Genomic DNA, 13,459 nt, shown 5'->3' with positions numbered 1-13,459 from the left:
TGCAAACCCCCTCCCATCCTCCTAAGCACGGCTTGGTAAACACCATTGATCTTTATAATATCTGTTTAAATATTCAAAAAATGTTCACGTTATCATCTAAAATTGATATACAACATTACTTTTTATTCGTTATTTTTTTATTTTTTTGTTGTTTAAAAGCAAGTTTTACAATGTTTTTAAAACACAAAAATATAACTTGTAAAAATTTCGACCGGAGTTGACAGAAGAAAAGGTCTAATCATCCTTACCCGTTAACATAATTGAGTAATACAGCTAACAAAAATGAAAATGGAAAATAGATATTTAAGCGGGAACTCAACAATCAATTTACTAACATATAATATTTTACAATAAATATATAGAACTGTCTCTACAATCAATTTATTAATATACAATTATATATGAGTAATTCCGCATCAAATCACCCAAAATTTAGAAAATTTTGAACCATGGGTCTTCAAATTTTTTAAAAACCTGTTTGGCTATTGCATCTTAAAAAGAAAAGTTAACATATAAAATTTTAGCTAAAAATGTTGAGAGGTTGACAAGATACTGCAATTTTAGTACTGACCTGGTTTCCTAAAATGACCCGGTTTTCATAACACTCTGAAAAAACATTTTTCTTAAAATAATAAGAAACAAAAATGGCAAAAACATGAAAATAAACATATATAATGTTTTTTTGATGCTGAATTCAATAAATGTACTTAAAATGCTAAAATATGAAAGAAACATGCTTAAAAATTAATATAACAACTAGGTTCTATAAAACAACTTTGGGGCCCAATATCTCAAAACACCCCCGTCAAAAAAAATTTTTTTTGCTGTTAATATTTTCAGCTGTTTATAATCTTACTAGGCACAAAAAATCTAACTTAAAAACGGCTGAAACATACGGAACTTTAATTTCAAAGATGTATCAAATTTTCAATAAGCTATTTTAAAATAATTTCAAATAGAATTCTGTAAAATATTATATTTTACAGAATTCTATTTGTCTCCTTAAAAAAACAAAACAATTTTGTTATATTTAAGGAAGTCTTAATTTAATGATAACTTATTAACAATATCTATCAGTGTAAAAAATTTTACAACAGTGGGATTCTGAAAAGGTTTGAATTATTTCCATATTAAATTTTTTTTTTTACTAAAAATTAAGTAGGAAAATTCTTTTATTTAAGTAGGAGAATTCTTTTAATTAAGTAGGAGAATTCTCTTTTTTTAAAGGAAATACATTTATACAAAGTAGTTTATTAAAAGATGTGTTCTATTGGGTTAATGACATCAGATGCATGCAAAGGCCAACAAGATGTTATTGGAACTTTAAGCAACGAAGAAAAAATAGCTAAATCATTACTCTGTAACATTGAACTATCAAACTTAACAGCATTATGTGAAAAACATGCTACAAATTATTTTAAAATGTATCTTATATGGCAGAAAGCATGCTGTGATCCATTCAAAACATACAAAGAAAATTACAAGTAAGTAAAAGTGGAATTTAAGAATTTAATATATATATTTTTTTAATTTGTGTTTTCCAAAACATAAACTATGTTTTAAACAATTGTGCAGATAAGCTATATACAACTATACATACAATTATACTATATACAAAATACATAAAGCTACATGCAATTATATATACAATTCAATTACTTTTAGAAAATCTTAGAGTAGTTACGATAAATGAGTCACAAGACATGATGAGAAGTAGCTTAAATATTGCTCCTGGGAAGAAACTTTGCAAAGCCTGTAAGCAAAAGATTGCCAAAAAAGCAGATCTTAAAGAAGAGAAGCAAAGTCAGGGTGAACAAGATGAAGATTTTCTAATATCATCATTTAAATCAAAAAGACAGGAGATCAATGAAGAAATTGAAAATTTTATTATATCTCCTCTAAAATCTCAGTCATCAAAACATATACTCTCAGAAGGAAAGCGAAAAGTTGCGCGCATCAACGAAATGGTAAGTAACCTTACTAGAAAAACTGAAAGTCAATTCAATGTTCCCTCAAAACTGTGTTATGAACCAAATGACATTAAAAAGAAGGCTGAAAACTTTGATGAAATTATGAGCTTGATAAAAGAAAAAATTCTATGTTCTGACAAAAGAACTATTGTTCAACTTCTAACACCGGCACCCCCAAGTTGGTCAACATTAGAAGTGCAAAATAACTTTGCAGTTACAGAATACCAAGCAAAAAAGGCTAGACAACTTTTTAATAAAAAAGGATTGTTGGCTATCTCACTTTTGAATAAAGGGAAAGTCTTACAAAAAGAAATAGAAGATTCTGTTAAACTTTTTTATGATTCAAGTGATTTATGTAGAACTATGCCAGGTGCAAGTGGTACACATTCTGTTTGTGTTTGTTCTTATCACCAAAATGCCATATTGCTAGTAGATGCTTTAAATATTGGACTAAAGTATAAGGACTTACTTTCAAAAACCGTTTGCTCAGTAGAAAACAAAGAATGCATGCTTGCACAGTGTGATGATTGTCCTGGTAAAGAGCCCCTCACCAAATATTTGTATGAGATTTTTGGAGAATACGAAGATGATTTTGAGATACACTACAAGCAATGGCAAACTACTGACCGTGCAACACTATTAAGTTTAACAGCTGATGTTCCAACGTTTTTTGAACTACTAGCATCTTGTTTTGGAAAGCTACAAGCTCATTCTTTTATCGCTCACTCTCAATCACAGTACCTTAACTAACTGAAACAATATATGGATCAATCAAACATTATCATTATTGGCGACTTTGCTGAAAATTATGCTTTTGTTGTCCAAGATGAAATACAGAGCTATCATTGGAACACCCAACAATGTTCTTTACATCCATTAGTCATATACCATAAAGATGATAAAGGTGAACTGAAACATATTTCTTACTGTTTTATATCAGATGACATTATACATGATGTAACTTATGTGTACAAAATATTCCAACTGATCATACCAATATTAAAAATAAAATTTTCTAATCTGTCCAAATTACATTTATTCACTGATGGTTGCGCAGAACAGTACAAAAATTGTAAAAGCTTTTACAATCTATGTCAACTAGAGAGCGAATTTTGCCTTAAAATTAAATGGAACTTTTTTGCCACGTCCCACGGAAAGTCACCATGCGATGGGATTGGTGGTACTGTAAAAAGATTAACAGCACAAGAAAGTTTAAAACAACCGTACAGAAACCAAATTCTCACATCAGAAGCTATGCATGAATTTTGTATTGATAAAATCAAAGTTGTTAACTTCATTTACATAAAGGGATTGGACTTACAATTGCAACGTGAAGAGCAAAAAAAGGTACACTGGTGTAACAACTCTACCAGGTACTCGTAGCTTTCATCAATTTATACATCTTGGAGATAACAAGGTTGGGGCAAAGAAGTGTAGTACAGACACTAATTATACAATAATCCACAATCTTAAAAAAAAACAAGACATATCTCAACTTGATACTGTCACTTTAGGTTGTTATGCCGCTGTAGTCTGTGATGAGAAGTGGTGGATCGGCATTGTAAATAAAACCAACTTAGATGAAGTTGATGCTAAAGTTAAGTTTCTTCATCCGAATGGTCCATCAATCTGTTTTAACTGGCCTGAAAGAGACGACTACTGTTTTATTCCAAACACCAACATATTGAAAAAACTATCTGTTCCACAAGCTTGCTCTAGTTCTGGTAGAAACTATGTGTTTGAAAATGCTGAAATTGAGGAAGTACAAGTAAAATGGGAGCAATATTGTAAACTATTACAAACACAGTCAAAATAACTTTCATCTTTGATACCTTTACAAATCTTGTATATTTAAGTAACTTTTTAAATTACGATTAACTTTATTTTATTTACAAATATTTTTTGGGAATTTCTTGAAAAAGTAATACATCTTTGAAATTAAAGTTCCGTATGTTTTAGTTGTTTTTCCAGTTAGATTTTTTGTGCCTAGTAAGATTATAAACAGCTGAAAATATTAACAGCAAAAAAAAATTTTTTTGATGGGGGTGTTTTGAGATATTTGGCCCCAAAGTTGGTTTATAGAAGCTAGTTGTTTTATTAATTTTTAAGCATGTTTCTTTCATATTTTAGCATTTTAAGTACATTTATTGAATTCAGCATCAAAAAAACATTATATATGTTTATTTTCATGTTTTTGCCATTTTGTTTCTTATTATTTTAAGAAAAATGTTTTTTCAGAGTGTTATGAAAACCGGGTCATTTTAGGAAACCAGGTCAGTATTAAAATTGCAGTATCTTGTCAACCTCTCAACATTTTTAGCTAAAATTTTATATGTTAACTTTTCTTTTTAAGATGCAATAGCCAAACAGGTTTTTAAAAAATTTGAAGACCCATGGTTCAAAATTTTCTAAATTTTGGGTGATTTGATGCGGAATTACCGTGTTTGTTTGTTTGTTTTTGTGTTTTTTTTGGTGTCCGCGCAAAACAAACACGAGGTCAGCGGTATAATAATAAAAGAAATCGTTAAGAAAAGTAATTAAAACCATGGCCTACTTTATTTATATGGCCGGATGTTTTGCATTTTGAAGAAAAAAATAGAAGGCCAGTTTTTAAAATCGTAATGTTTTAAAAACTTAATGCGTTTTGAACATTTTCAAAATTTTTTTACTTTCTAAATTTAAAAAGTCCAATAAAGTTGTATATATTCATAATTTTAGATATTAAAGAACATTTATTAAGAAATAAATAAATAAAAAGAGTCTTTATTTTAAAATTTAGAATTAGTAAAAACAATGTAAGAAACAAGAACAGTTATAAAAAATATTAAAATATTTTTCTTTTTTCATTAAAAAATAAAATACTTACATTATAAATAATTTATTAAACATTTTTAAATTTTTTTTTTCAAAAGATTTTACATGATCAACAGTTACTTCGCTGGTAGAGATAATTCTTTTATTATTAAGAAAAATGTTGATAACAGTTCTTCCAGCAAGTTTTATCCCAATTTTCTTATGCGTGGGACAAGAAAAGTCTGAAAAGCATTGGCCCTAATAGTCTTCCGACTTCAATTTAAATCTTCAAAAATTATATCTGAATCACTCTCTAAAATGGTTAATAACTCATTTAAAAAAGGAATTTTTCCTGACGTTTTTAAGATTGCTAACATTATTCCAATTCACAAAAATAGGTCAAAGCTTGAACCATCCAATTACAGAACTATTTCTTTGTTATCAAACATCGGAAAAATATTTGAAAAAGCTATGCACAAAAGACTGTACAGCTTTTTTGATACCTTGAACTGCTTTCATAAATTACAATACGGATTTAAACGTAATCATTCTACAAGACAAGCGCTAATTGATTTTACAGAAACTTCAAGAAATGGCCTTGATAAAAAAAAGTTTGTTTGTGTTGTTTTCCTCGACCTGCAAAAAAAACCTGACTACATCATCCATTAAAATAGTTAAATTTTTCAGTTTATATTTGAAAATGGGAAAAGCAAAATGCATGTCGAAATTGGACAAAACAATTTTATTCCAAAGATACGGTGCACGATATGCAATACAAAACTGATTAAACTTGAATCGACAAAAGGGCTCATGTATAAAATTATAGTTTCTAAGTGTATATTTATTTATTGGCTTCAAACAAAAGAGATTTTTAAAAACGGGTAAAGATATGTCATTTTTCCACAAATACATAAATATTGAGAACTTTCATTTCAATAAAAAGTGGTTTGGAATGAGTGCATCGATCTGCAAAGTTTATTAAACGGATAAAATATTGGGGCCTCTGCTTTTCCTTGTATAAATCAACGAACTAAACACCTGCATTAATAATGTTTTAACATACCATTTCGCTGATGACACTAACCTGTTAATTGTTGAAGATTCGCTTGAAAAAATGCAGTTAAAAACTAATGAGGCCATATTTTCTGTTATTTATTGGCTTAGAGCAAATAAAATTTCATTAAACGCTACAAAAACTAAAATAGTTGTCTTTAAAACCAAAAACCAAAAAAACAAGGAACAATGCACTTTTAACATTAATGGAAAAATATTAACTTCGTCAGAAACTGTAAAGTACCTTGGAGTTTGGCTGGATGAGAGTCTTTCTTTTAAGTACCATCAAACTTACTTACAGACTAAGTTAAGCCAATCAATTGGAATGTTAGCCAAGATCAGACATTTAGTAAATTTTGAAATACTTATGAGTAACGGGTGACAACTAAAAATCCGGACAAAAAAAATTGTGCGCAAGTCATATTCAGTTGTTTAACTTTGCCACTTCGAAACATTATCAAGTAGTGTATGATTCAAGTAATAATTTTTATAGCTTTTGTTTGACAATTGTCAATTTAGTTGTCATAAAATGTCGTCTAAAGAGAAGCTTCTTCGAGAACGTGTTGTACATTTTCATGAACGCCATAAAAGTATTGGCAAGATGTTTACTGTAGAACATTTTTTGAAAAAAGGTATATCGAAAAGTACAATTTACGATATTTTAAAACGTGGTACTGTTGAAAGAAAGCAAAGATCCGGACGAAAGCCCACAATAATGACCACAAAAAATTTGAAGAAGTAAAAAACTCGATTTAAAAAAAAGATGGCATTAGCTAGCGCAATGCCGCTAGAATATTTGAGTGTTCCCAGCAGTATAACTCAAAAAGCTTCAAGTTAAACCAAGGAAAAAGCATAAATCGCCAACCTACACCGAAAGTCAAATTACTAAAGTAAAAGAAGATTGTCGTTATCTTGTGAGACATTTTGGAAACAAAAATTTCATTTTGGATGATGAAAGTTATTTTACTTTAAGTAAGCTCCAAATGCCTGGTAACAAAATTTATTACACAGACGACTCTTCTGTTACACCACCTGATGTTAAATTCAAAATGCGAAGCAAATTTGAGAAGAAAGTAATATTATATATTGTTGTCTCCGACAGAGGAATTTCAGAGCCATTTTTCAAGGAAAGTGGTCTAGCTGTCAACCAAGAAGTTTACAGAAACCAATGCTTGACTAAAATTTTAATCCCATTTATTCCATTCAGATGATAATTACATATTTTGGCCCGATAAAGCATCGTCACACTTTGCGAAAAGTGTTACTGAGTTCCTCCAAAGCGAAAATATTCCTTTTGTACCGAAGAATGTTAACCCCACCAATCTTCCTCATTGTAGACCAATTGAAGATTTTTTTGGAGAACTAAGTTCTTTAGTGTACAAGGATGGTTGGAAAGCTCGAAATATTTCACAACTCAATCATAGAATTAAAAAATACTTAAAAGAGATGGACACAACTGGTGTACAAACAGCTTGCGCGAACATTAAAACAAAGTTGCGTTGAGAAGCGGATAAAGTATCCTTTGTGGAAAACCATTAATTTTATTTTATATTTTAAATTGTCATCAATTATATATCAACCATATAAAATTGTTATGAATAAATTATTTCATCAAAACTAACATTTCTTCTCATTCCAGATTTTTAGTTGTCACCCGTTTTATTTATCATGCCATATTTAGATCGCACCTTAGGCATGCGTGTCAGATTTGGATTAAAAAAAAAGGTCCCTTAAACCAACTAGTTTTACTTCAAAACAAAGCCCTTAAAATTATTTACTTTCAAAATTTCCTATTTGACAATGTTTCTCTGCTGTATAAATAATCTAAAATTCTTAGGCTAAACGACGATATTACTTGTTTAAATTGTTTTTTGTATGGAATTATCTTCCTAATAAACTTCCAATTTCCTTTAAGAACTTTTTCCTTCAAATATGTAACAAACATTCTCACTTCCTAAGATCCTCTTCATGCAACAATATCTTTGTAGTGCACCAATGCTTGAAACAATCTCCCTTATTCTTTTAAAACTAAAAGCTCAATTTCTCGATATAATTTCTCGATATAATTTCTCGATATAATTTTCTCAATAAATTAAAAAAATTTGGATAGCTATTAGAATAATAACATCAATAAAAGCAATATATCAATGTTAATCGTCTTATTAAAAATTCTCTCTCTTCTATATTTTATTCAATCTTTTTTTTTTTTTTAAGAATCTTAACAATTTATGTACAGCTTTTTTGTCGTCCTAGTACAGTGATTGAATGTGTATGTGCGTATGCATGTATGGGTATATGTATACGTATAAATGTGTGTATGTGTATGTATGTGTGTTGTGTGTTAATATGTGTGTGAATGTGTAAGTATATGTATGTATGTGCGTATGTAAATAAGTATAGATATATTTAAATATACGATTGTTATTATTATCATTGTTATTATTATTATTACCTTTATTGCTATTAATATCATTATTTTTAAATAATACCATTATTTTTATTAATATCATTATTTATATTAATACCATTATTTTTATTGTTATTAATACCATTTTTATTATTTATAGTTATTATAAATGTTAATATTATTGTTAACGTTATGATTTTTGGAGTTGTTATTATTTTATTCTTATGTTATTATTCATTATTATCAGGTGTTTACGCATCATTAGTAATTATACTATTTGTAAACTTGAATTTAAACTTAAAACCATGTAATTCGGAACTTATTTCTAAATTTAATTAATTCAAACCTTTTAAATCATTTTTAAAAAGTATATTTGAAATCCAATATATAAAATTGCATATTTAATAAATGCCGCATTGCCTTAAACCTTTTCAAAAGCCGGTGAAGACAATATCCTGTTTTTAATTTAAAATATGAAGAAATTTTTTCTAAACAAAAAAGTTCCATGAGATTAAATTTGGTACGAACTTTAAATGGGTAAAGGAAACGACAAAGTTACTCTCTGAAAACTTGGTATTTATGATATTTACTAAAGATATTTATGATATTTACTAAAGATATTTTTATGAGAAATAAGATTTCTTTATTAAAGTAAGATTGCAATGTTACTGGAGATTTTGTTGTTGTTTTTGTTGTTGTTGTTGTTGTTTTTATTTTTATTTCATTTTTTTTATTTTTTTAAAGTTACGTCATTACAAAACGAAAATTGAAGTCACTGTATATGTACTATTTTTTAAGTGACGTCAAATTTTCAATTTTAAAAAAAGTCATAGATTTTTAAGTTTTAGTTTTCGGAAAACTATTTAAATGTTTGACATGAAAATAATTAAATTTTTGCGTTCTTCAAAAGCAACGTACTCTTTAGTCAAAGAGAAGTCTTTTTTATCTAAATTCATTTGGTTAAAAAAGAAAAATTTTGATTTAAAACCTTTTAAGGAAATTCCAACATTTCTGAGAGAAGAAAAATATTTTTCTAAAAATATCAAATTGGTTTCATACAGACTCATCCGTGAAAATATTTCAAGCGAAGCTGGTGAAAATATTTCAAACAAAGATCATTTAGAAACAATTCAAAAAGATGATGACCAAGAAGTCCTGATTAAGGCAAAACATGAGTTTTCAGAAAAAACTCAAATAAATGTAGTTTGGAAAAGTAATTCCAATAAAACGCCTAAAGAATATACTTTGCCGAGGATTTTCAGGTATTTGATTGTATTATTTATCAACTTATACATCAAAATTAAATAAATTCATTGACGGTCATTTTAAGAAAAAAGTAAGTTATATTGTCTTCGCAATCTGCATTACACAAACTTTTATTACGCAATCAATTTAGGAAAGGAAAAAAAATAAACGAAAATAATCAACATCGATTTTATAATTTTTTGATATACTTAAAAGTATAAATTAAATTGAGAATTTTTAACTGCATAAGAAATAAAATTATTTTATACGATTGTAATAAAAATCTTAGACCATTATAATAATTTATAAAATTATTGTCGTTTCAAAAGTTTAATTCCGACTGATTCTTAATTTTATCAGTTTGTCAAAAAAAGTTTGATCCAGAAATCATAATTAATAATGTTAAGATACAAAAAAAATCGAATACATAATGCTTTATTTATAGTTTATTACAACTTGGTGCATCATTGGGCTGCACGGTATTTGAAAAAACCAATATCAATAAGCGTCATAGTTTTGGAAAGACGTTAATATTTAAGGTATAGTGTTATATTTTACAGCATTTTTATAATGGTACATACATACATACATACATACATACATACATACATACATACATACATACATACATACATACATACATACATACATACATACATACATACATACATACATACATACATACATACATACATACATACATACATACATACATACATACATACATACATACATACATACATACATACATACATACATACATACATACATACATACATACATACATACATACATACATACATACATACATACATACATACATACATACATACATACATACATACATACATACATACATACATACATACATACATACATACATACATACATACATACATACATACATACATACACACAAACTTGAAATTGCACTAGGAAACAAGTTACCAGATAGGAATTTATATTAAATATTAGGTGCCCCATAGATAATTTTCAGAAATTTTATAGGCCACCAAACTAGGCCACTCCATCAGGTCTAGTTTCCGACTGAAATTCAATTTAATTTTAGCGGGATTCAAAACTAGAATTATATAAAAACAAAGACAACCAAGTCAAAAACCTAAATGTTTATCTTTTTTCTCAAGTATAAATATTTTTTATATTTACAAACTAATTCAGGGGGCCCAGTATGTAGGCAGTGTACTGTTTTGTTGATTTTAATTTTTTTTATGTTATATAAAAAAAATTTCCAGAATTTGTTTAATTAAATTTGTAAATATTTTAGGCTGTTGAAATTCGAGCATTACAATGCGTAAAGGTTTTGATGAAGTACACCTACATCAAAAACAATATAATTCGGGCTACGTTATGTTATATTATGCAGAAGTACGGTGACCAAGAAATAGAGGTAATAAAAAGTATGTACGACCGTTTAAAAAAAAGTACACGAAAAGCAGAGACTTTAAATTATTTACATAAGTTATGCTATGCCAGAGAGGACATCTCCGTGATCAAAGTAGCTCAAATGCTTCTTGAAAATGAAGATGTAAATAGTATAGATTTAAAGGAAAGGTAATATTTTCCGAAACTTTAACAAAATAATTTTATAGGACTCGTACTTCTAGTTGTGCTTGATTTTTTATGACAATTTAAAATAATTTAAAATATAAATTTTCAGAACACCTCTCATGCTCGCTGTGCAGACAAAAAAAAAGGATTTGGTTGAAGTTTTGCTAAAAAATAAAGCAGATGTAACGCTTTTTGACGTCAATTTTAAAATGGCAATCAATTATTGTACAGAAAATACAAAGCAAGTTTAAAACCGTTAAATTTCTTATTTTTACAATTTTTACATGATTCTAAAAAAAGTAGTTTTATGATCTCACTTATTAGAATAATAGTATTGAAAATTGATTTTTTCTGTGTTATTTATGCTTTTCATTTTGTTTATAGGGAGTATAGATTAATTAGTGATGCTTTAATTATGGCTAATGGACGAAGGTAAACATATATATATATATATATATATATATATATTTTTTTTTTTTTCTTGTTTTTAATATTATATTATATTTATTTTTATTAATCAACAATCTTTTTTTTTTCTCGTTGTTTTTTTTACTGCTTTTGCATTTAAAAAAATTATATATATACATATATATATATATATATTATATATATATATATATATATATATATATATATATATATATATATATATATATAATTTCAAGTTTTAACAATAATTAACGTGTTGTCTACAGTTAATAATTTGTAAATCTCGTGTAATTTTATTCCTGATCAAATTTTTTTATTTTTATTAGATTGGGCCTCGACGTCTCAACATTAACGCCACTAGAGCCCTTTACTTATTTCTAATATATTTTGTAACATTGTATCTTATGTTATGAGTTAAATATATCATATTTTGTTTTTTATCTTTTTTTTTTTCTTCTTTAGGTTTATTGGATATAAGTTATGTTATTTGTTTTTTTTATTAAAAAAACATTTGTTAAAACCACGTAAAAAACAAACGTTGCGTCTGTATTAAGGTGTTTGTTTTACCTATGTATCGAACCTCTATTCGTTTGCATTGCATCTGAAGCATATTTCATTTCAATAATATAATTATATAAAAACATAAAATACAGTTTTTCTTTTTCAAGTTAATTCATCTTCCCAAGGCCGAGTAGGCCACTACAGTCGAGGAGGCTACTTTAGTTGTGGTTATAACCCTCTTTCAATTATATTACTCCGAAACACGAACCTTTTAAACAAGGCCGCTGCGCTGAGAAATAAGCTCAGCGTGTTACTACCAAGAACTTGGTGGGGATTGAACTCGGAACTTTTCCCTTTTGAGGCAAGGGCTTTACCATTACACCACTACCGCATAGACTATTACTACGCACAGATTATTTGTACATAGCTTCTTTTAATTGTTGTTTTACTTGTTGTTCGTTTTTTAGAAATATTAATACAGAAATATTATAATTTAGCCAAGTTTTTTTAAGAAACCATTTAAACTTAAGAAAAATGACACCCCTATTAGGCTAGGAATTGGGGTGCTGAGTTTAAAAGGTTAGCTCAGAAAATATTATTTATGTATAACTTTTTTTTAATTAAATTTTTATTTTAAGAATAAAAATAGTCTTTATTAAAAAAAAATTTAATGATAAATACATTAATTACAAAGTGAACTAACTTGCTTATGTCTACTACACGTCTAGTATAAAGGTACTCGCTGACAAGTCTAATTTCAGTCTTCTTCAAGCTCCTTATGACTGCATATAAGTAATTCTGATCTTTTTTATAACATAATACGTGAAACAGTTCGGTATTATAAATTAGTTGCAATATAGAGATATATTTATAGGAGCTTAAAATATTTATTTTATGGTATTGTCTTATCATCTTTTTATATTTATTTAATTCGATTTAAATTGAAGTTGTTATACGCCTGTGTCTTTGATATTTACTTTATATTATTTATACATATGATATTTGTTTTTTCAGACAATGATAAAAACATTTACTTGTAGATATTTTGATTGTCATTTAATTCCTAAAAAGATGTCTTTTGAACGTTCAAAAGACGTCTTTTTTGGTATACATTTTTACTTCAATATTCCAAGCAAATCATTCCAAAATAACATACTGGTGGTATATATATATATATATATATATATATATATATATATATATATATATATATATATATATATATATATATATATATATATATATATATATATATATATATATATATATATTAGGGTGGTTCTAAAAACAACTTTTTTTGAAAATGACTGCTGGCACCCCCTGAATATGTTGTGTATAATGAAAAAATGCTGGATTTGAAAAACTTTTGAATACAAAATATTTTAAAAATTTTTCAAAAGTATGTCATGTTGGGTCTCAAAGCGAAATCATATAAAAATTTCAAAAATATGAATCATTTTATAAAAAAACATTAGTAAAAACAATTATATTT

The 13,459-nt window shown here is 27.2% G+C and overlaps 1 protein-coding gene across 1 annotated transcript; it reads left to right on the top strand.

Annotated features, from left to right (window-relative positions):
• The first annotated feature begins 9,069 nt into the window (after positions 1–9,069).
• Positions 9,070–11,906, top strand: LOC136076484 (uncharacterized). Its single transcript, XM_065789846.1, has 6 exons — positions 9,070–9,485; positions 9,914–10,007; positions 10,754–11,040; positions 11,147–11,278; positions 11,422–11,469; positions 11,793–11,906. The coding sequence occupies exons 1-6, from the start codon at positions 9,091–9,093 to the stop codon at positions 11,845–11,847; spliced, it is 1,011 nt and encodes a 336-aa protein (XP_065645918.1). The 5' UTR covers positions 9,070–9,090; the 3' UTR covers positions 11,848–11,906.
• Positions 11,907–13,459: the final 1,553 nt, after the last annotated feature.

Source organism: Hydra vulgaris, chromosome 02 (genome assembly GCF_038396675.1).
Source record: "Hydra vulgaris chromosome 02, alternate assembly HydraT2T_AEP".
Classification (NCBI taxonomy): Eukaryota; Metazoa; Cnidaria; class Hydrozoa; order Anthoathecata; family Hydridae; genus Hydra; species Hydra vulgaris.
The sequence above is the reverse complement of the archived record's forward strand: the minus strand, read 5'-3'. Positions and strand labels throughout refer to the sequence as shown.

Excerpts from the sequence above, each read along its gene's own strand:
- LOC136076484 (XM_065789846.1), top strand. The coding sequence starts at position 9,091 with ATGTTTGACATGAAAATAATTAAATTTTTGCGTTCTTCAAAAGCAACG. Across the intron at positions 9,486-9,913 it reads ACTTTGCCGAGGATTTTCAG|TTTATTACAACTTGGTGCAT; the intron begins GTATTTGATTGT and ends CTTTATTTATAG. Across the intron at positions 11,279-11,421 it reads TATTGTACAGAAAATACAAA|GGAGTATAGATTAATTAGTG; the intron begins GCAAGTTTAAAA and ends TTTTGTTTATAG.